Source organism: Gallinula chloropus (genome assembly GCF_964237585.1).
Source record: "Gallinula chloropus genome assembly, chromosome: 1".
In the NCBI taxonomy this organism is placed as follows: domain Eukaryota; kingdom Metazoa; phylum Chordata; class Aves; order Gruiformes; family Rallidae; genus Gallinula; species Gallinula chloropus.
Window position 1 is genome coordinate 64,427,425 of NC_140085.1, and position 24,718 is coordinate 64,452,142.

The 24,718-nt window shown below is 38.9% G+C and overlaps 1 protein-coding gene across 1 annotated transcript in view; it reads right to left on the minus strand.

Annotated features, from left to right (window-relative positions):
• Nucleotides 1-24,384, minus strand: part of TBC1D15 (TBC1 domain family member 15) — a 28,427-nt gene extending 4,043 nt beyond the window's left edge. The window contains exons 1-12 of the mRNA XM_084279221.1: nucleotides 24,330-24,384; nucleotides 22,339-22,477; nucleotides 20,589-20,799; nucleotides 14,512-14,614; nucleotides 13,375-13,572; nucleotides 12,115-12,243; nucleotides 9,821-9,924; nucleotides 9,428-9,522; nucleotides 7,946-8,062; nucleotides 5,135-5,235; nucleotides 4,339-4,438; nucleotides 3,888-3,985 (exon numbers count right to left, since the gene is read on the minus strand). Coding sequence (XP_084135347.1) covers nucleotides 3,888-3,985; nucleotides 4,339-4,438; nucleotides 5,135-5,235; nucleotides 7,946-8,062; nucleotides 9,428-9,522; nucleotides 9,821-9,924; nucleotides 12,115-12,243; nucleotides 13,375-13,572; nucleotides 14,512-14,614; nucleotides 20,589-20,799; nucleotides 22,339-22,384 — 1,302 coding nt within the window. The 5' untranslated portion in view covers nucleotides 22,385-22,477; nucleotides 24,330-24,384. The remainder of the gene's footprint in view (nucleotides 1-3,887; nucleotides 3,986-4,338; nucleotides 4,439-5,134; nucleotides 5,236-7,945; nucleotides 8,063-9,427; nucleotides 9,523-9,820; nucleotides 9,925-12,114; nucleotides 12,244-13,374; nucleotides 13,573-14,511; nucleotides 14,615-20,588; nucleotides 20,800-22,338; nucleotides 22,478-24,329) is intronic.
• Between the last annotated feature and the right edge of the window lie 334 nt (nucleotides 24,385-24,718).

Here is a 24,718-nt window from a genome sequence, read left to right on the forward strand (position 1 = left end):
TGCACATAAAGAACAGACTATGGCCTTCACATTTCCAGGACACCCAAATTCTCACAGTGCACATACCATGAATCATGTGCAGCAGTCACTAACGAAGTGTATCAGACAACAGGCTGCCTCTTGGGAGTTAAATCTTCATCAGAAAGCAGATGATTGAAACATGACAATGTAGGATATGGAGGAAACCGACCCAAAATATACATCTCTCTAACTTTTTATAGACATTAAGAGAATGTCTAGCTTTCATATCTACAATTTAAAGCTACCCAAGTGGAATAGCTCCTTTAAGAAGTATTTGCTTCAAGCTGTAACTTCAGTGGAAGCCGGATCCGGCTTTTGAGAAGGGGAGAAGAGGGAAAAAAACTAACAAGGATGTTTGGAGACATTCTCTCCTCTCTGAGGAAAATTAGCAGCTGTCACCAGCTGCAGAAAATTCCATTCCTTTTGCTACCATTTTTTATATGCCTTTTCAAAGTCTGGAGCAGAGCATGTGCTTAAGTTTATGTATGTAAATGTGTAACAGCAGCATAACAAAGTGCTTGGAAAAGGATGACAGGAAAACAGCATTTAAATTAAGAATACAAAAACATACTACTTCAGTGTATTAACTTTTCCTCAAATTTCCTTCTGATAAAAAAAGCCAAGCAAGGAGTCACTTGTTCTAGTGCCACCTCTGCACCCATGCATACTTGCAATAAACACTAGGGTACATGTAAAGCAACCTACCAGTACCTCACTTTGATTTTATTCAGTGTGAGCTGTACTAACATAACACTGGAGGTAAGTATGAGGTACCTGTGTACCCTGCTCTCTGTGTACCTCACCTCAAGTACTGTGTCCAGTTCTGGATGGAACTGTTTGAACAAGTCCAGAGGACGGCCACAAAGATCATTAGAAGGCTGGAGCATCTCTCCTACAAAGACAGGCTGAGAGAGTTGGGCTTGTTCAGCCAGGAGAAGGAAAAGGCCACAGGAGATCTTATAGTGGCCTTTCAGTACCTGAAAGGGCCTACAGAAAAACTGGGGAGGGACTTCTTAGAAGGGTATGGAGTGATCGGATGAGGGGGAAAGATTTTAAATTGGAAGGGGGTAGATTTTGATTGTATATTAGAAGAAAAATTCTTCACTATGTAGGTGGTGAGGCACTGGCACAGGTTGTCCAGGGAAGTGGTGGCTGCCCCCTCCCTGGAAGCATTCAAGGCCAGGTTAGATGGGGCCTTAACCAGCCTGGTCTAGTGAGAAGTGTCCCTTCCCATGGCAGGGGGGTTGGAACTTGATGTTCTTTAAGGTCCCTTCCAGCTCTAACCATTCTATGGTTCTATGGTAGTTTTGTTACAGAATTTTTCTTTTGGGATTCTTCGTTTTCCACCCAGTCTTCCCACACCATGTTGAGAATGAAGTAGCTCACTGTGCAAAGAAAATATTAAGAGCTGGATGGAATTACAAGGTAATATTGTCTGTCCCTCCAGTGTGAAAGAGAGGCTGACCTGCTCTCAATTTTGGGACATTCAAGCAGCGGCTCACTATGCTGCCTATCTGGGCTGAGTTTAAGACACACAGCTAAAACAAACCATAGATAATCCCACCCACAGAGCAGTTCCACCTGCATCCATGTTGCATGCAGCATTGCAAATAACTGCAGTGACAGTGTGCCTTGTCTTAGCCCCACAAGGCAGAATGCCACCCCTCTAGTGCAGGCATGACCTAGCACACCCTGCTGCACCACAGAGGGGTGAGAGAGCCACCCACACTTGCTACCACAGCATTATTGTGGCTCCTGCTCAGTTAAGTGGGAGGGCTTGGTGTTAGCTTCTGCTCTGGCTGATGGGGACTGGTATCTCCCATCTCTAATGTGAACAGCTAATAAGCAGTCTAGGGAAGGATCTTCTCCATTCCTTTTTTTGAGATTAAACACTAAAGGCATGAAGCCAGTCAGAGCATGGAAGAAATTATCCGCTGTTAACTTAGGGCTTCAGGAAACTCAGAGGACAGAAATGGATGTCTAAAGAACACCCTGAAATTCACAGATTAGACCTAAAAAAGGCTCAGAAGCCCTGGAACTGTCATTCTACCCTCTGTAAGCAAATACATCACAGGATAACATCGCCTTCAAATGGGTTCCCTCAGCACTTGAATTTTGGTCAAACTGAAATACCCTAAAAGCAGTTAATTTCTCTCTACTGATTACAAAGAAAAATGGTGCCATGTGCCTCCAGCTTGCCTCTGTAAATCCCACATACACACTCTGCTGATACCAATAAAGCTGCATAGCTACAAAGGAAAAAAGTGTTGCAAGCTGGACTTCAACTGTGACAACAGTAACACTAACTAGCTTCCACACAAAAGCATAAACATAATGTCTTAATTAGTTTGAAAAGGAAAATCAGATACCCCTTTTCCTATTGCACCTCTCCCACTGAATACATGTAGCAAACAGACATTACGATGTGCTAAAAAAACCCTACAAGACTATCATATATCAATAGGTTTTCACCATCCTCCTAAGACAGAAAAAACCCACTTAAGAGTTAGAAATAGTGTTTCTTTTCTATATGCACACATACACATGCATTAAGGCTGAGGTGATAAAAACACGCTAGCCTGGGACTCTACACTATAAATAAAAACACTGTTGTCATCAATTTGAAAAGAAAAATTAGGCTTTAAAAAATACTGAGAAGGCAACATAACACTGGGGGGGGGGGGGAAGTAAGGCGATGGGTGAATTTTTTTCCCAAAAATCATTATCATTTTATTCCTTGGAATAAGAGAATTCTTTGGGTTTGTACATTGTGGTTCCCTTATTTATGAATGCTATTCATAAACTTTAGTCCTCTTCAGTTAAAATACCACCTCAATACTCTATGATAGTAAATCCCACCAACTGATGATAAAAAAGCTAAAAAAGATTTACTTTAGACAGTTCTAAATAGTGGTCCTCCTCTTTATGTGACTCCTTTTTCATTAGTGGAAAAAGTGAATAAAAGCATCAACATTATTTTTCATTATACCAGAAACAACATTATTTTTCATTATGGCACAAGCTTTATGCATCTCAGTCCTGTTCTTTTCATTACCCTTCTGCTCCCCAGCACAAGTCTATGTGATATTACGTCCTAGAAAATACTCCTTCCATTCATCTGAACATTTATTCTCTTATTTGGGAGTTTTCAGTAGTAGATACCACGCTCCTGTTAACCACATCTTAGACAGTAAACCTGCACTGTTGACAGACTTGTCAATTTTTTTGGAACAAAGAATTAAAAAACATTCAACAAAAATGTTAGTTCATTTGAATTATTCCACCTGATCCCAAGATCACCTAAATCAAACCAGATCTAATTAACCTGGAATTATCAGAACTTTCACATTGTCATGTTTTACATTATCTTACTTCACATCATGAGGCCTTATCAGCAGGGCTAACTGGATCTTCTGACATCATCATCTCTCTAGTTTTGGCTAACACAAACTGATTTGCCCAGGCTTCATTCCACTTAACCTATAAAGTACCTCCAGTATCAAGGAGGTAATCAGATACACGCAAATACTATTTGTCTGAGCATAAACTGTTTTCCATGAAAAGTTAACTGATATTCTCCACTTACTACCTTCACTAAAGAGCCTCACCTGATGGATGCTGTCCAAACCTTTTTGAAAAAGCCAATTTACCCCCACCAGCTCTTATACATATTTTTTCTTTAACTTACCAAGTTGTTGTTTTGGCTAAAAAATGTAATACATGCTACCATGTCCTCCACTCATTGCATTGAATCAGTTTTTTTAAAAAAATAATCTATTGTAATATTAATCACTCTGCAGAATGATCCATGCTTTTTGTTCTAAAGTCCAAAGACTTTTGGATTTTGTGATGAAACATCTTCTTACCTCCCAAAGTCGAAGAATATCTTGAAAGCTAAATTCCCTTTTAAATCTGATTAGAAGCCACCGGAAACAAAAATAAAGGTAGCCTGAGTCTTGAGATTCTAGGAATAAGAATATTGCATTTCATAAACACCAAATTCCGTTAAGAAAATGAGGGGTGGGGGAAGAAAACCAACACATTTTACAGGTACACAATAATAACACTGATTTTTTTTAAGATGGCAGCCCCCTTTTAGAATCAAAAGCATTTACCTGAGGATGGCATATTAAAACTGTAACAAGATGATCCTGTTTTTCAATAGGCATGAAGCAATTATTGAAATCTATTAGGTGTTACTCATTTACAGGCCCTGTATTCATATAGAATTACTTCAGTTTAAAGACTGGTATGGATAGCAATGCACATTCAAGGCAGGAAGTTGTTTTAGTTATTGTGCACGAATAATACACCTACCTAAATAACTGCAAAATCCACTGTCTAGTAAACGAAGCAAAGTACTCAGCTGAATTAGTTGTGTCTTCATACCCTGCATCTGTTCTTCAAAATTCTGATGCTAGATGGAATAAAATATCAGCACTGTCATTTTCATTAACTCAATGACAATTGAGATTTATAGATATTTTTAATTTTTAAAAAGTTTTATTATTGCAACAGTAGGTCTCATCCTTTAAACAGTTATTTAACAATACTTCTAACTAATGAAATATCATCCTTCTACTGAAAGCTTTTTATTTGGTAACACTTTGCATGCAATAAGTGATCCTGTAAAACCAGCCTATGCTCTGTACACCCAAGCAGCACCACTGCACTCAAACTGAAGAGACAACATTTTTTTTTTTTTAATTTCATACTAGTCACATACTGTTTCATCACATGCACAATTCATAAAAGCTTGAGTTTGTGGAAAACATAAATTGCATTAAGGTAAATATGACAGAGAACCATTATTCTGAACAGAATTTTGCCCGAGGACTCCTGATAAATACAAATTTGGCTGTGATGGCTCCAAATTTCTCTGAAATTTCTAAGCAGCCAAATATTTCTGTATTGCACAGTACTAGTATTACAAACCCACCATAACCCATGTCAATTAGAAAAAACAGACTGAATTCAGATACAAGACGATTGCTTTAAAAGAACTAGAAAAAAAAAAGAAAGAAAAAGGAATTTATAAAATGAACCCCAAATGCTATTGATAGATTATCTGGTTATGTCAGCTAAAAAATATTAAAAAAGAGCCTTATTTTACCATTTGATCCATGTAAGATACAAAGCACCAAAAGGCATCTACTTCATTCTCCATAACATACAAGACAGGTGAAAGCAAGTCGCTCATCCCCTGGACATAACCTTGGTGGAGAAAAAGGAGGAAAAAAAAAAAGAAAAGCACATAGGAATTTAGTAAAATTCAGCAGTTAAACAGCACCTTTTCAAGTGTGCTGAATGACCTGAATGAAGTGAACATTTGCATTCCAAGTTCATACAGACACTATAATTTTCCAACTCAACCACTAGTAAAGACGCTTTTTATATTAATAACAACAAACATCCAGAGCAGATCTAACACGGTTTAAAAGCAGTTTCTGCCAATCTAAAGAGAACATAAACAAGCACATTGTTTTTGTTGTTAAAATACATGTACACTGAGCTGACACCAGAATAGATATTTTGCAAAAAATTCCCATGTAGAGCTCAGAAACATATCTTGATATTTTTAGGAAGATTATATATGTACCTTGCACCACCACAAAAATACAGATTCCTATTTGCTCTCTTCCTATCTGTAACCAGTTGCTTTCTTCAATACATTTAAAATCTTTCAATGCCTTCCCCCCTTTTTGAGAATTTTCTTTTCAAACAGGTTCAAAAACGGTATGAAGAGAGATATCAACCTTCAATCCCAGGAAAACTTATAGTGTAATAGCTTTCATAAGGAAAATCTCACACGTAACATTCATTTCATCCTGGCATTGAATATGCTTTAAGGATGCCTGCATTGAGTGAAATAGGGACTGTTCTGCTTGGGTGGCATTTCAAATACACTAAAGCCTGAGACCATTATGTAACCAAGCAGCCAGCAATAGACAACTAATACCTATCCAACTACTGAAGGCGCCCAAAGCCCTGCCTGCAAGATGCATGAAACACACACATATCCAGACCCGATTCACACAAGTGCCTTCAGGTTTCTGTGCCCCAAAGGGGTGAAAGCACTCACATACCTTGTGAGAAAAGCTTATGTTTACATTTTTAGAGCATATAGCTTTTACAAATAGAAAGTTTTAGTTGTATAAAAAAAACTGTAAGATTTTGGAAATGGTTTAATGCTTCCAGCTTATTTGTAATTAACAGCCCAATTAAAAAGAGCAGAGGAACAGGATTTTTGATCTCATTCTTCCCTTTTCCTGACTCTTCCAATTACCTTACCACTGATGCTCAAGTCGGCTTATCTACTGCACTATTGCCACTGTCCTCCCTAAGCGAAGGGGAACACAGTTTATGAGTAGGTATATCATCAGTGGTTGGTTCCATGTGACGTGACATTTCTCCTTTATATTCAGGCTGGGCCTGATTCCATTTCCTAATGATGTAATTGTAAGTGAAAAACTGAAAAGAGGATTGAGTCAATGGCTCTGAAAGTAAGGAGCAGGTGTGAGAAGACAAACAAACAGAAAGTGGGTATGTAATTAAAAGGTCAAAAGAAAAAAGATGTTTTATTCCCCACACAGTTAATACTATAGCCAGTTACAAATAAAGGCAGAGGAAGTTCTGTTCCACACAGTTTAAAAGCGTCTCAGAGAATAAAACCAGTTTCATTAGTGCAGACTTAAGGAATTAATTCAGAAAATTTTGTATTAATAGCTGCTCTGTCCCCTCCCTTATCTGGCAGCTTGTGGCATTACTCAGATCTCTCTACAGCTGCTGGCGAAGGACTAAGAGCTGTACTGTACCAGTGCTTGAGTAGCTTAGAAGCCTTGGGCAGATACAGTGTCAGAAATTCTGTATTTCCATTATGGTTGCTTGTTTATAAAACAGAATTCTTATCCACTATGTACATTTAAGCCACGTAAATAATGTTTTTAATAGAGTGGGAGGTGAAGGAATTTCAGTTACGTGTCACTGGTTGGTCAAGCAAGTTGAAACGTGGAAAAACATATGGAACAGAGTTGCACCTTTAAAGTCTCAAAGTTTTCCCCTTATTTTTCACAAAGATCAGGTGTCTCTACAGTGTGACAGAAAGGACAAAAGCTGAAAAGTACTAAGTCTCTGCAGCATGATCCTACTTTTTTGACTTCAAGACCAGGCACAAAGTGGGCTTTGAGAATCCCAACACTTTTCTGAGACAGAATACTGAAGAAAACCCAAATGTCATGCTAGGGGTGGAAGGGGAGAACCATCTCAAAGTATCTTTTCCCTCCAAAACAATTAACAGAAGTCAAGATTTACGCATCTCATATATGCTGTGATTAAAACAAGACTTTATATGCTCTTCCTTCTGCAACAGATGCATACACTGAAGTGTAATTTTTGACAGTCTGTTAAGTGTACTCCTCAAGAACCAGCTTTTAAAGTATTCATAAGAACACCCATGTTTGCAAACAGCTGGTTCAGCATGTTGAGCTTTAATTAGTGCAGTGGCAGCCGGCTTATGTTTACTGATATATCCATCTTAAAAATAGGTATCACACTCCAGCTCCAAGGACACAAACACATTTAAAACTCTGAAAAGAAAGTTTGCTTCAATTCTAAAAAACACCAAAACAAACCTTAAAAACACCAACACACAACAGTAGGTGTCTGGTGAAGTCAAAGTGCCACTTAATTCCCAGTCCCACCTCAGCTGATGAAATCAGATTCCCGTGATAAGCATCAGACAGCAGAGAGGAAGAAACAAGGATGAGCAGCTCAAAGTTATCTACATTATTAAAATACAAATCTTGACATTTACAAAGAGCACTGTAATCAATACAAGTTCAACTGTATTAACAAGCTTTAAAATAAGTAAAGCTGCATGTCAGAAACTGAAAAGGCTTTTTACATGCAGAGGAACACAACTTACCTAAGTCAAAGTCATACATGCAATAGGTCATCAAAATATCATGAAGTAAAATCAATCCTGGATTATCTTCACCTTCATAGAATTTATTTGTTCTATCTGTCCTGTTTACATCTTTCTCTAAGGAAACAGTCCAGATTTAAAAACATTTTTAAAAACAAGTTCTATAAAGCCAGCATCAAATGAATTCAAAATGGTTTTAAGCTGCTGATTGTTAGTTCAAATGCTATTGCAAAGCTTTGAAGTGTTAAAGACAACTGTATAACTGAATGTCGTTTCAAAATAAAGAATATTTTAAAAGAGAAAATCCTTCCTGTCTGCAATAAAAGGAATTGCTTATAAACAGATTTTAAAGCTTTTTTGCCTTTTTTTGGTTGTTAATGCTTTTTTATGAAAAATTCCTCATTACAATTCAGTTAAGATGTTTTACACTTACAGGGATTAAACACAATTTTCTGCAAGTTAGCAATGCAATTCCATTTATGAAGTGCCATTAAGCGACACAGCACAGGTCATCGTAGGAAAGTTATCCCATGACCAGCTCAAAGACACTGTGATAGTTCAGCACAGCGTTCATAAGGTCCCTGTAACAAGTTCCTGTAACTTGGTGAGCTGAAACTGCCTGTTCCATCAGGCAGTTTTCATGCCTCAAACATACCAAGCACACAAAGCACTTTAATAGTCGAGACTGATGTATTGAAATAATCAGAGCTTTGAGAAGCATTTTGTAGTTTAGGATTTATGGCACAACGTAAGCCTAATACTGTCATTTGCATTTCAAACACTTAAAAAGGAAGAGAACTGCTTCAACAAGAGCAAAACTGCCTTTTTAACTCAAATATATTTTTTCCCTCTGTTAAAACATACACTCTCTCTATAAAGGTCCTTTCCCAATCCACTAAAATTAAACTTCAACGCTTTCAGCTTGCCTGTTGAATAACTGAAGTTTAGTGTCTCAGAATAATGCAAAAATCTGTCTCCTGAAATAACTATTTAGTAATCCTGAACCTTGGTGCCCAAATCTCACTAGCAAAGGCAAACTGCTCATAGTCAGAACTTGATGAAATCTTTAAAAGTAGGATAAAACTCTGCAAGTTGGAATGAGCATATACAAATCCCTGTAAGAAATTCAGGTGTAGGCACATTTTTGCATTCTTATTGTATATCAGCATTTTAATGATATTCCCAGTTAAAAAACCACCATGAAATAACATAACATAAATAGCCTTTTGTTATTAAGTAAAGGAAGTTGGAAAAAAATTCAGCTGTTCTGCAATACTAATGTGTAAAACCTCTGTGTTACTCTGGTGAAGAAATTAAGTATATAACAAAGTTTAGACACCTCTGGAAATAGCAACATGAGAGTTTTTAGTGTCTCTTCACAGAGGTTACTCAAAAGGTCACATTTCTGCAACTTTCTATTGAACTGTACAAATTATACTATAGAATTTGTACGGTTTGGTACATTTCTAAATTGAAATTTACCTATAAGACTCCTGTAATCTCTTAATCTTGAATTTCGTTTTTCCTGTTCCTCACTGACAGATTTCCACTGCAGTTTCATTCTGAAATATTCATCCCTGAAAAAGATAGATAATTTTGAAACCAAAACGTGCTCACTTATTACATTTCTTTCTTTAATTTAAACATTTATTCATTCCATTTGATCTTTGGTATAAGATGGGATAACACCCCCTATTTATGTAATGTTCTCAGTTCAGCACAATAACCTTTAAGAAAGTCACACACTTCTTTGCATTCAACAGTCTTTAGCTGCTGTTTTTCAAGTTTCCAAAGAGCTTTCTACATCACTGCATACCTTAAGAAAAAACACCCCAGATTTTACATTTATTTTGTAACCAAGTTCCTTATACTCACGTTTTCCTTTTCTGCAGATTTGCTCTCTCCTCTTTAGTGCTATTCCAAGGAAAATACCCTAGAAGAAATTTCCATGCTTCTTTTCTTAAAGTATGGCAAAGACCCTAAGTAAAAAAAGATATGAAACATTAAGGAAAATAATATTTTTTGCTTTACCAGGAAACATTCCTATAGTGATACAATACTTAAAAGTATCAATTTAAGAGAATGTTTATAAGTACATTTCTTTTTACATTGAGGCTAATCTTACCCAACTAGGTAGCATACTTGGAGGAAACAGGAGGAAGAGAGTAAGATTAAGCAGAAAACTGCAGAAACACTTGAAGGAGAAAAAAATTTTTCTTCCTATAGGTTTACTTCACTGCTGAAAGTAAAAACCTTACAGGCATCACAATTAAAACGACAATGAAGTACCTTTAATAGTTGTATGTTTAAACATCGTGCTGCTGTTCAACTCCCACACTAGTCTTGCCATAAACTGATCTTAAGGACTAGAGTTCTACCTACTTACAGTTTTAAACTATTTCCATCTAACAAGACATAGCAAATGTGCATATGAATCTTGCAAGCAATGAAAAATACCATTGTCCACTCAAGGACATGACTTGTCAGAAATCTCTAGCTGAACCATACCCTACTCTCATCAAGAGCTGAAACTCATACACTGTAGTCATAAGAATGACTATTGCTGTCAGACTCCCCAGTTTGCCAGTCCAAGGCCACCTTGTTTCCTCGCTGTATTTCTTCAAGAGCAGTGTGGTGAGTAGGTCTGGGGAAGTAACTGCCTCCCTGTACTCAGTGCTGGTGAGGACCCACCTTGAGTACTGCATTCAGTTTTGGGCCCCTCACTGCAGAAAAGACATTGAGGTGCTGGAGTGTCCCCAGAGAAGGGCAACAAGGCTGGTGAGGGGACTGGAAGGAAAATGTTATGAGGAGTGGCTGAGGTAACTGGCGCTGCTTAGTCTGGAGAAGAGGAGGGTCAGGGGAGACCTAATCGCTCTCCACAACTACCTGAAGGGAGGTTGTAGAGAGGTGGGAGCTGACCTCTTCTCCCTAGTGACAAGTGATTGGACAAGAGGAAGCGTCCTCAAGTTTTTCCAGGGGAGGTTTAGATTGGATGTTAGGAAAATTTTCTTCAGAGAGGGTTGTCAGGCATTGGAATGGGCTGCCCACTGGGAGGTGGTGGAGTCACCATCCCTGGAGGTATTTAAAAGTTGTGGGTTTGCCAGGTTAGATCACGGGTTGGACTTGACCTGAAAGGTCCCTTCCAACCAAGCAAATAATAAAATCAGATTGTCTATTAGATTAAGGCAAGGAGATGGTACAGAAAATGGCATCAACCACCACAAAAACAAGTGAAACTGGTACTTTTACAGTAATGGGCAAACAGTTTAAGAGAAGCACTTTAAAATTCTTTTTTTCAGGAAAATGGGACAGGGAAATGGGCTACTGGGAGAAGAGGTTTATAGTAATTCTGATGATTGCAGAAAGGTCTTTATTGGGCACCTCAAATGACAGTCACAGAAAGTGAAAAGAGCCTCAGTGTCACTCTACTCCCCTCACAATACATTACTTCATATGTATAGGTCTTTAAAAAAATGTTATCACTCTTTACTTCTGCTCAGACGCCAAGAATGCAAGACTGAGGGCTCACAAACATGCATCAACAGGTGTACAAAGAAGGCATTAAGGTACTTTGAATCCCACCAAAAAAAAAAAATATTAAAGTAACGTTAGGTAGAATAGTTACAGGACACAACTAAAGTTTTCAACATTTCTATCACTGAGACCAAATTCACATTCATATTGCCAAAGCTCTCAGTTCAATAACAAGTATCAGCAAAAGTGTGTAAGACTGCTCTGATGAGTGCCAAATCCAGGCAAACCCCTAGGCAAAAAAGATAAGCTTTTTTGGAGAAGGATAAGAAAGTGCCCTCAAAAAGGCAAGAATAAAGCTGTTATCCTAGCACTGAATCAGTGGTGTTTTCTGGAAAGGCACTTTGAATTCTATTCCTTATCACTTAAGCCTCTGCATTTTCAACTTGTTCACTTTAGCCACCACAAGGTCTACCTCTTTGCAGAGTGCTTTCTGTGGCTGCAAAACCATTGAAGTATTTGATTAGAAGGAAACCATGCTTTATAAAGCCTCTCTAACAGTGCTGACTGCCTCACACTCAAAATGCTGCATGAAGTATTGCAAGTATAATGAAAGCAGCATAACCAGGGTTTGGGGAGGAAAGAAAAAGGGGCAGAAGCAAGACACAGGTCCTGCTGACTTTAGAAAAACAAGTTACCCCTTTGAATATCGATTGCTTTATGTAGTCCACATCTAAAATTCTTCCTTCAGAATCCATATTCTTAGTCCATTCTTCAGCTGACACAGGCTCTCTTCTAGTAACTTCAGGCTGTTTACCTAAATCGATCTGAAACACAAAGAAAGTTGGTACATGAACCCCACTGTAGCGCTTCAGTAGTTTTAAACAACTGTGAGAATACTGCTAAGCTTGTCAGTTTGTTACACTCAGTGCAGCTGCATTTCCACAGGTGCACACCGCAGGCTGTGTCCACATTAGCAAGCAGCGTGAACCTACAGGAGCAGATCTTTACAGCCAGACACTGTGCTGAGGATCTGAGTACATGTTAACATTTCAGATTCAAGGAGGATGTGTGTGTGCTTTAAACAACCTTCTATCCCCACAAAGGCCTCTGAACTAGCTTCCCATGCCTCTATGCAACTGGAAATGCATTATGTATGTACAAGACAGCAAACAAGGCCAATAGGGAGCTTCACTTCAAAACAGTATTCCTGTAACATGCTAGCACAACCGAAGAGAACTGAAAATCAACAGGTTCAGGAGATGTTATGCACCCACAGACTGCACTGGGTGACAAAGAACAATACAAGTACACTGCCACTTCAAAACAAGTGAAGACTACATGTGCTTTCAAAGCTCCTAACACTAATGGTTCACAGCTAGTCTCACAGTTACCAAACCATGTGGTACAGCAGACTTCCTAAAAATATTTTCATAATGCCAACAGACAACTCAAATTGTGTTTCAGCTCTTTAGAAGTCTAAGGCATTTGCCAGATTAAGACATACAGGTCAGTGTTACTTTTAATACGTAGCATTCGTTTTTCTCACTGATAAATTAACTGATTAAGTGCTAGGCAGCAAGTCCATAAAATTATATAGTTCATACAGTTACTACTAAGTTGCTAACACTATTTTGAACTCAAGAAAAAAAAATCTGAATAGTTTAACACACTAAAAATGTGAGCTGCTTAAACAGTAGCTACAAGCATTTAAAAAAATTAACTTTTTCCACCTATCTGTAAAAACCTGAAGTGATTCATGATCCAATTACAATTTCAGTCTAGCTTTGGTTCAAATCATACATAAATCTGTACATTTCTGCTCCCTAGACATTAATCATCTCATTAAATACTTGTTTTAATCTTCTTAGCTTTTTAAAACAAACAGAAATGTTGAAGTCATTAGCCAAGAAAGTTGGTTATTAACCTGTATACCCCAATTTTACCTCTGCACTCACTCGTGTAATGACTTCAAATCCTGGCTCTTCCTGTTGGTTTATCTTTAGCTCTGGAATGGCATCACTGAGAAAGTCTGCCATTTCTGAGGGTGGTCGCCTTTGACTGGAAGGGTCACTTAAACGGAAACTGTCAAAAATATAGTTTGTGACTTTGGAAAATCTTCCCATTGTTACTGTGTATGGATCCTTCTTCAGTTTCTGGAAGGAAACAAAATAGAAAAAGACTGATTATTTGGAATTATTGTACTCAAAGAAATTAAAACAACAGTACGAGTATTGTTGGTCTCAAAGTTACCAGTTTCATGTATTGGTAGTTTCATACAGTACACGAAGCTACCAATACATGAAGCTACCAATGATATTGCATGATTAAAACCAGATCTCAAGTATTAAGATAGTATCACTGATTGATTGAAAGACTGGATAGCAGCATGCTCAGTAAACCTGACCTATTTATAGAAGAGATCTACTGTTTACAGCCATAAAACATCTTCCTTATGTCTAGATGCCCTGCCTTCATAGGGAAAACACACCTTGAATCATCAAGTACTCTGCTAGGCATCTCACACAAAACTGGATTTGACAACTAAAGTCCAGAATCTAATGTTTTCACTCATGAAGAATGCCTTTAAATAAATCAGTGGGTCAAAAATCTGGCCTCATTCAAGTCACTGGAAATTTTGCTGCTGACTTTCACAAGACCACAAACCCCACCAAATGATAAGCAGTTCTAGGAAAAAAAAAAGCCACTAACAAAACAACTAAAACCACCACAAATATCAAAGCAAAGAATATTAAATCAAGGAAAATTTAGAAAATTCTAATACATACATTTTGGTAACTCCTAATTTTTTTCCTTCTTCCCCCTTCTAAAAGTATCTGTACCTAAATGTATAGAATCACAGACAACACTAACTTGAATAGGTTTGAAATAATCACAGGGAAGTTAAGAAATTATTAGAACACAGAAAACAATGTATGTGCACTTTCTACAGTACACTTAAACAGTAAACGTTTGCTTTAGGATACACACAATGCTCCTACAATGGCAATGATTCAGGGAGTATTTGTGTAACATAGTAGGATTTTCTTTTTAATAAATGTCTTCAGAATAAAAAATTCCAAGATAATACATACTTGTAATAAGCCATATGATGGTTCATCAAAGAGATTTTCAAAGGACTGAGACAGAGACTTGTTCTGAGAATTGACAAGAAGAATCCGTTTATCCTGTGGAGATCTGAAATAAAAAAGGGTTTCTGTAAGTACCACCAGTTTTTCCTAAAAATGTTTTTAGAACATTTACTCATTTTTGAAGCCACATTTCAGGTGTTGTGCAAAGAAAGCAGGTTGGATGGAAGATCAGGATTTTTTTCACAAGTTTAGTCATCATTATATTTATTATGAATTGTACTCTCTAATTCTTTGAAAAATCATGATGCTTTTGAGAATTGTTTTAAGAGTTACTGTGGAAGATAAGTTTTGTCAGACAAGTCAGTTTTCTTCAACTCCAGCTTTCTACATTTGATAGCAGACAAAAAAAAAAAAGAGGTGGTGACAGGTAAGGGAATTTAGTGAGAGACAGTCAGCCTCCACACACATACACTGAAAATCCTTTCACGGAGGGTGTGAAAAGAGCCCATGCCACCATATACAATTAAGAAATTCTACCAATTAGATCTTACATTAGGGTACCCTGTAAGTTTACATAAAGGAATACAAACTGCTTTGTGATGTGTGAAAGCACACCAATGAATTTCTAACCAACAGTATTACAACTGTCAGAATAATTTTAAGATTCATACTGATAGGAGCTTAGAAAACACCACAGCCACAGTACTGTCAAACAGAACCATCTCAGTACAGCCCTGCAAATTGTTTCTGTGCAGACTCCAAGAACTAAATGAACAGAAACCCAATTTGGCCTATCTCACCACATTTGTACACACTTGCTCTTCAATATAACATCTGCTTCTCTGACAGGCTTGCACAGGCAGATGAAAACAGTAACAACAAATAGTGGAACCATGCTGTTCCAACTATTTAACCCATTCTTTTGCTCTCACCCAACACCTCTTCTCCCCTCCTCTAGAACAGCCACCCCATTAATTCATTAACCAGCTCCTGAATCACTAATTTACAGCTCAGTGTGCGACATACAACAGAACAGCTCAAAAACCAGGCTGACAGTCAAGCTTTGGAGTCAGTAGCCAGGCAGAGAAAAGCCAAGCACTTTGCCATCTGACTCTAATCCATCACTGAGACTTGCATTTATAAAATACCTCTTGATTGCTCTCTCCCAAAGTTTAAATCCCCTATTTCTAGTCTTTGAAAAATTACCCTTATTTTTTATTAGTAACCTGCATCATCTACAGCATTATTAAAGATAAGAACTTTAATAAGCCTTATCTCTCTCCCATTCCGACAGGACAGGGCGCTGTTAACACCGACGGATATGAGATGCAACAAGAGATCTCATTTCGAGACAGCCAGACACCAGTGTCACAGCTCTGAAGCAGCAACAGTCAATGAAGCTCAGCTGGCTTTTGCTAAAAAACAGCACAGGGGCAAAGGCTGAGTCATATATTATGTTTTCCCTTAACTAAAGGGGAAAAAAAACCCCACCAAACAGCTTTGTACCATATCTCCATTTTTAATTAAACATTCTCTCTGGACAGCCAGTTGGGTATCAACAGCTATGAGCTAGACACTTATTAAACACTCATAATACTGCAAATCAGAAAGCATCATTCATACAGGCAGTGTTTTCTCAGTGTGAGACTGGTGCTGCCAAACTAGGAAGCAATCTTTAAAGCAACAAGTTACAAATATTTTGTTTAAACTTAGTCACTTCACACCCACTGATTTCAGCAGTGATGTGACATTTTACAAGGGACTCTGAATACCATGTTCAGTTTTGGGCCCTGCACTACAAGAAAGATGTTGGGGTGTTGGAGCATGTCTAAAGAAGGGCAGTGAAGCTGGTGAAGAGTCTAGAGCATAAGTCTGATGAGGAGCAGCTGAGGGAACTGGTGGTGTTTAGCCTGGAGAAAAGGAAGCTGAGGGGAAACCTTATCTTTCTCTACAACTACCTGAAAGGAGGTTGGAGCCAAGTGGGTGTTTGTCTCCTCTCCCAAGTAAGACATGACAGGACAACATGAAACAGTCTCAAGTTGTGGCAGAGGAGGTTTAGACTGGAGATTAGGAGACATTTCTTCACAGAAGGATTGTCAAGCACTGGAACAAACTGCAGTGGTTGAGTCACCATCCCTGAAGGTGTACGAGGTAGATGTGGTGCTTAGGGACAAAGTTTAATGGTGGACTTGGCAGTGTTAGTTTAACAGTTGGACTGGATGATCTTAAAGGTCTTTTCCAACCTAAAGCATTCTATGAATGGTATTAAGGAAGGGCAAAAACTATTGATGTCATAGGAACAGAGGAAGAAAATGCCTGCGACAAAGACACTGTAGAAAAAAGCTGAACTTTCTGCCTTAACATCAACACCCCATGCATAACAAACTAGACACTGGGAGAACAAGTAACTGTACTGCAAAGTATTTGCTTATGGCATCCAAAAAGCTGAGTAAACATCTTTGCCTAAAAGAAATTGTGAGCTTAGACACATTGTACTATAGCACAAATAACAACAGAAACGTACAGACTGGAGCTTGCCATTTCCACAAGTTATGTGGCATATTTGGGTTTGTTGCTTTCCCTGAAATTAAAAAAATAAAAGGCCACCAAAAAACCCCAATAATTCATGACTAGACTACAGAAAACAATTTGGTGCCAGAAGCAGAACTTATCTGTAAGAGAAGAATTCAAGTAAGAGAACTAAAACTGGAAGTTCCTGATCAGCTCAATAATTTGTTCAAATCTGATTTACACAACTGCCTCAGCTTCTCACCTTAAAGTTCCCAGAGTTGTTGCATTCATTAACACTTCCAACTGGTGCAGCTCAGTACATCCTGAATACTTGAACATCACCTCATTCCCCTGGCTCACATTAGCAGGGACCTCCATCTGATAGGCATTCCTGGCCACCCCAGTGCAGAGCCAGCAAGTCAGACTGCACACACCATACACCACTGCCTTCTTTCAAAGTCAGGCACACAAGGACATGATCACATCTCTTCATACACTTTCTTCCCTACCTGACAGCTACTGCTTTGCGCTGTCCCAAGAAGAACAGCCACCTTGCTTGGCAAGAGGCTACAAAGAACAAGAACTACAAATCCACTGGGTCAAATAAAGGAAGAAGCACCCACTTACCACGGACTATCAGGAAGAGACAGTGTCTGAAATGAGAACCAAAACCACTACCTGTTTCATTTTCATTCAGAAACTCACCAATAAGCATTTGTTTTACCTAGAAATATGAAGATATCTTTTTTTGCAGCACATGACTCAATAAAACTGGCAATAATGCCTGTTAACACAAACTGTCTAACATGCAGTAACAAAATCACAACTGAACAATGGACAGAACACCTAGATGTCTGACTTACAGGAACTTATGTCTCCAAGTTTATAAAATGGCTTAATGTGTTTTGGTATGTTACTTTAGATTCCATTTTCTTTAGAAAAACTCCAAAACAAATACTTTAAAACTATGGAGTGAAAAGATACAAAAATCTTCATGAATATGAAAAGACAAAACAATTCATTACATTGTAGAGCAGTACAGTATCTCGTGGCAAATATTTGATGCCTTTAAGAAAAAAATATTAAATATAAAATAAGCTTAGTTCAAGTGTGTCAACATTAATGGAAATCCACCAAGATTAATGCAAGCTTAACTAGAAATGTGTAGTTGTAATAATTAAAATGCATTATCCACTTTTCTGTTGCTTACTGGACTTTAAGTGTATATATATACACACACAGGTCTGTATATAGACATGTGGTGGTTTAGCCCCAGCTGCAGCTGAGCACCACACAGCTGCTTGCTCATACCCCATGGCAGGATTGGGAGGTGAACAGGCAGACAAAAGCAAACTGTGGGTTGGGATAAGGACAGTTTACTGGCACTGCAGAAGGAAATAACAACAGGACTTTTAACAAAATATACAGAACTGGAAACACACAGTGCAGTTTCTCATTGAAGTGCACAACTCAGACCATACAGCTCAGAGCCATCAAAAACCAGGGCCAGACCATCCTGAGCTACACATCCTGGAGCCAGGTGCCACCCCTTCCTGATTAGCCCCCTTCTATGCTGAGCATGATGTCATATGGCATGGAACACCCCCTTTAGTTAGTTTAAGTCACCTGTCCTGTCTGTGTCCCCTCCCAGTTTTTGGTGAAAATTAACCCTATCCCACCCAAACCCAGGACATCACACACATACATATATTCAAATAAGTTATTTAAATAGTGGCAATTAAAAATCCCAGCAGAAAAAACTCCTTAGTTTGAAATTACTTTTTTTAAAGCCTCAGATGGAGTAACTGGAAAGAAGGCATAAGGGACAATCGTCATCTAAAATTTCAAAGTTTCTAGTTGACAGTTAATCAGGAGAGCAAAGGTTTGATTAAGACAATGTAAGCCAGCTTGCCACCCTGTTAAAATCACTCGCTAGGCCTATTAAAACTTGGCCTTGTTCATTAAATACCTGTTACAGTAATTAGTTAGAAAATCTGAAATACTTTGCTACAGCACACAGGCAACAGATCACACAGGGGATAATGCTTTCAGTGACTCACTGTACAACACAGGTGTTTTTCCAGTGTTTGCTACATAGGTTGCCACAAAAACCTGCCCTAGCCTATGAGCAACTTAGTCGTGGATATAGTCTAACTAAGTAAACACAGAGCAATATGCTTAAAAAAGAACTATTTCCTTGGGGAAGGGGGGGAAAGGGTGGAGGTTGGGAAGCAGAGGGAGGCACAGGAATGGCAGGATAACAATATTCCCCTATGCCTGCAACAGCAGTGAAATTAGGAAGTGAAATGAAAGGAAGTTTAAGGAAGAACTCAAAGACAACTTAGAGGAAAACAACTTAAATTTAAGATGAAGCTGCAATCCAGGATTTCCTAATCTACAGCTGTACAAAGAATACTCCTCCTTACACTTTTATCTTGTCCCCCTAATAGCCTCTCCTTTGGTCTTGACTTTTCCACTCAAAAAGCTCACATGCAACGCTACTGCCAGTGCCATTTCACCAGCTGGACACGCTGACCATGCGACCTTTCTCCAAGCAATTGTCATTCTCACCATATCTTGAGACCATCAAAGCCTTTCACAAGTGAGTTCAATGAATGTACAAGCCCTGTGTCCTACCAGCTTGCTCTCCAGCCTGACACCATTGCTTGGTGAAAGTCTTACCTACTGACCCGCAGGCATTTCACTACCCACCTTCAAATCTGTCAGACTATTATGTTGCAAGTAATAATAGAACACTTGAAAACAATACCTGCTACAGTGATGTTACACCTGTTACAGGTGTACCGGTTGTACCTCATTGTTTCTTCATGCTCCACTTACTCTCATTTACCCTGTTGCCTTCTTAAAGCACACTCACACCTACATGGTGAGAGTAGAGCCTTTTATTCTGCATTTAATGCTATACCCATCAAAAAGGCTTGAGTAAAAAAACTTAAAGGTAACATAACAAATACACAACAATCTCCAAATGTTTACCACCATGATAAGGTCTAAATATGTTTACATCCAGCAAGCTGACTTGAAGAGTAAAGATCAAGCATGAAACATTCCCCACAGCAAGAAATTACAAGGGAACAGAAACCTGGGGGGGAAAACATTTACACACAGATTGATTCAGCTGACAGTACTATAAATTACCTCACACAACAATGTCAGTGCTCATATTTCACACAAAATACATGATCTCAAATTTTAACAGAAATTAACCCATTTAATAGAAGTGGGTGACAAAGAAGGATTTAATTTTACACCGAATGTTCATGAGGCACTTCTGTACCCACGAGAGGGAGCCAGTGAGATATTACAGAGCTAACAACACCTCAACAAATTCTAAACTAGTTCATAAATAGATTCAACAGTTTTAGAAGTTCAGCCTATATTTCAAATCCATATTTGAAATTAGTTTCAGTCAGCTTGAAAATTTATTGAACCAGTAGGAAAGAGAAGAGAAAATACATCAGGAAGCACTACTCTGAAATTTATTACATTAAAAAAGTAAACCAATAACCCATATTTTAAATCAGAACAAAGGCTTGTCTGATACTTACTCAGTCAGCACAACATGCTTTTCAAGGCATTTAATCAATAGTTTGCTATCCCCATGGTGGAAGTGAAGAGCTGGAAGCTTCACATCATCCTTCAGACAGAACACCAAATAAGACCATCCCATGCCCTCTTTGTTTTGTTTGATTGATTTCAGATCTGTCAAACTGAACAGGAACGACCACTTGCTTTCTCCATTTGCATGAGTTGTAGCATCTTAAAAACAAAATTGCCACATGACTTTCAGTGTTAGCAATTACAAATGCAGCATATCCATCACTGTTCCTAAAGAAACCCCCTCAAATCTGAAACACAAAACCCTGCACTGGTTTTGACAATAAAACATGTACAATAACTATTGTAACTGCTCTTTCTGGATTTCTCCTCATCTTCTACAGACTTCTAAAGTAACGAGCAAGTCCATCAGGGTGCTCCTGTAAAGCTGTGCCTACAGTTTTAAAAGCAATCCAGCAATTAAGTGTACAACTCCTGTATCAAGTTCCACAAGCAAGTTGAATCTCACCAGCATCTCCACCAGGCAGTCCTATTTACTCAAATTGAGCGTGACATAAGCTGTATGTATATGCTATACACAGCTAAATGCAACGTACACTGTATGCAAGGTGTTCTAACATGTCTACCAAAGTAAGGGAGAAAGAATTTAAAGTCTCCTCATTCACCCCTTCTCCCATGCTGCACAAGCATGCATAGACTCTGTGTAAGACTAAAATTCAATCCCTTCTCTTTGAATGTGTACTTTAGCAGAGGACACAAAATTGTCAGAACAGCTGGAGCAAATCTGGCACACCCCTGGGCTTGCCCCCATCGAATTATAACAACTGGAAATAAGCAAGAAGTGGCAAAGAGTATAATCCAAGCCAGTTAGTGCTCACGGACACCCACTTCGGATGAAGAGGTGCTCTGACACCTGAAGATGAAAAATCAATACAAACCAGTGATGTAATAAACCATCCTATGCCTGACAGAGATGCTGGTTTTAGCTTTCTATTGTGCCAGCACTAAGATCTCCTCCCAAGCACAGTATTCTATGAGCAAGGACCATGCTTTAACCAAAACCATTTGTCACCTTAAGTCTAAATCCTGCACTCAGGCATAACATAGATTAACATTTAAAAGCACCAAAAATACAGTGAAACAAGCATAAGGATCCCCAGTTAGAGGCTGAGAAATAATAAAGAAAAATACTACTGGACAATCAAAGAAAAGAAATTACTTGAGAATCATTGTCCTTCCCCCTCCCTTTTTTACAACCTATCTACTGAGACACTATAAAAATGTGGCTGTAAAATTATTGTGCCAAAGTGAAAAAGACCATATAAAAAAAGACCCATGTACCACATAACTATATTCCATCTCCCCCTACTGTTGCAGTATGGAAAGGCATTTGAGCAGCAAACCATGTATTTATTATCTAGTTCAAACTCTGTTTGAAAGAATGCAAGAGCCCAATGCAGACAAAGCTGCTACATCATCTAACGATGATCATCACAGTAAGAACTTGTATTTAATGTTTATTTTGAATAAAATTCTCTAGCAGTTTAAAGAAAAAAGTTAGATTGGAGGCAGACAGCAGCCTTCCATTGTGAATTTTTTTCCACAGCCAGGGATTTGCCTCATACCACAAACGACTCCCATCTCTTCAGCTCCCAGTAAAACCCATTTTACGTCATCCAAGAAGCAAATCTGCAGTTATAAGATAAAAAACCAAAACACCCCACACTTATTTTTAAATACCTCCATTTGAATGAGGTTTCTTTTTAAAAGAAACTGTGGTGACCATGTCCCATTCTGCTTCATAACTACTTGGACGGTCTGCTCCTCGGGGACACTTTTCTTTAGGAGTCTGAGTCCATTCCACAACAGAACTGGAATCCTGAGAAAAAAAAAAAAAAACAAACAAACCACCACAGTGACTATCAAAAAACACAAGGCACAAAAATTGAGCCAGTTTCTCAGATTCAACAAGAATAGGCATCTTCATTTTCACAGATTGAAAGAACCTGTAAAATTAAAAATCACAATACAGCTCAACACAGGAAATTTGGAATTGTGAGTAAGACTAAGAAAAGAGTTTTACTTAAACAATTGCTGTGGTTTTGCATGGCAGGGTTATAGTGGAGGAGGGGGGGCTGCAGGGGTGGTTTCTGCAAGAAGCAGCTAGAAGCTTCCCCTAGGCCCAGAGTAAATACCAGCTGGGCTCAAGGCTGGACCCGCCGCTGACCAAGGCTGAGCCCATCAGTGATGGTCACAGCACCTCTGAGGGTCACATTTAAGAGGAAAAAAGCAGCTGCTTCCAGGGAGGAGGCGCTCCAGGTGCCAGAGAGAATGATGCCCCCCTGCAGCCCCTAAAGATGACCATGGTGAGTCAGATTGTCCCCCTGCAGCCCATGGAAGACAATGGTGAGCAGAGATCCCACCTGCAGCCCGTGGAGAGACCCCACGCTAGAGCAGGTGGGGACATATGGAAGATGCTGTGACCCACACCGCAGCAAGCTCCTGGCAGGACCTGCAGCCCACGGAGAGAGACTGACCCACACTACAGCAGGTTTGCTGGGGGGAGGCTTGTGACTCCACGGAGGACCAGGCTGGAGCAGTCTGGGCCTGAGAGACATTCTATGATTTATGACTGCACCCTGTAGAAGTGACCCATGCTGGGGGAGCTGGTGAAGAGCTGAAGCCCCATGGGAAAGGACTCACAGAGAAGTTCATGGAGTCCATGGAGTCTCCTGTCAGTGGGAAGGGTATGAAGAATGCACCCTGCTCCCCACTAAGAAGGAAAACAACCTGTGAGGAACTGACCTAAATCCCCATTCTCCCCACCCAGCCCCTTGTGCCACCCTGGGGGCAGGGATGGGGAGAAAAAGGGAGTGAAATCCTGACTAAAGTGAAGTCTGCTAAGAAGGGAGGGGTGGAGGGTGGTACTTTAAGATCTGGCTGCAGCTCTCATCACCCGACTCTGGTGTCACTGGGTGTGCTGGGCGGTGTCATAAATTAGTGTTTCCTTTATTCTGTGCTGAGTCTGTTGTGCCTGTGATGCTGATTGTGGGATGATCTCTCCCTGTCCTTATCTTGACTCCTGAGCCTCTCAATATATATTTTGTCCCCTGTCCAGCTAAAAAGGGGAGTGATAGAGTAGCTTTGGTGGGTGTCTGGTCTCCAACCAGGGTAAAACCATGACATAAATTCAACACAGTATAAAAATACCCCAGCTTCTCATGCAGACTCCACCAACACAAACGTTTTATTTAGATGTAAAACAAATGTTTCTTGTTTAGTCACATCCTGTAAATACTGCTTAAATACCACATATCACTGGATCTTGGAATCTCCATGGGCTTCTATTTTTATTTTGCATTGAAATAGTGCCTCTCTGTTTTGAGTCTAATTATGCAGAATGACTCACCAGACTATAACATAGTAGATGCAGGGGGAACAGTGTCTGTGATACACTTACACTCATTTGGCCTTTACCATTCATACAGTTGTTTCCCTTTTGCTTTATAGATGAACCAAGTGAAAACTAAATACAGTCAACCCCACACATGTATCCCAATAACCTGAACTGGGCTGCAGTCCACAACTAATAATAGCTACATGTAGCTATTAATGCCAACAATCATCACCTAAATAGATTTTGCTTCCAGTTATGAGATCACTTACTCAAAAGTTAACACAAAATCAAATCACTGGAGAAACTGAAGAACACTAGTAACTAAGAAACATACCTTTCCAGCACAGAGGATATTAGAAGTATCCAGAGTATCATCCAATGGTCTCCAGTCTACCATTACTTCATTTTCCTACAACACAATCATAACAGAATTTAGTACTACACAGGAAAGGCATAACATATATAAATGACATAGATAACATCAAACACTGCGTGACATTTGTTGATTTACAAAATCCTGTACTTATAAATACATTTAAGATTTGCCCAATACATTATGTGCTTTGCCATCAAATATACAAAGTTTCTATCACTGTATTATATACATACCTTTTCTATGACACGCAGTATTCCTGATATCAAGCTGTCCTGGTCATCATTTTTTCCACAGGATGAATGAATGAAAACTCCTTCTTGCTCATATAAAACCTGTAACAAAGGTAG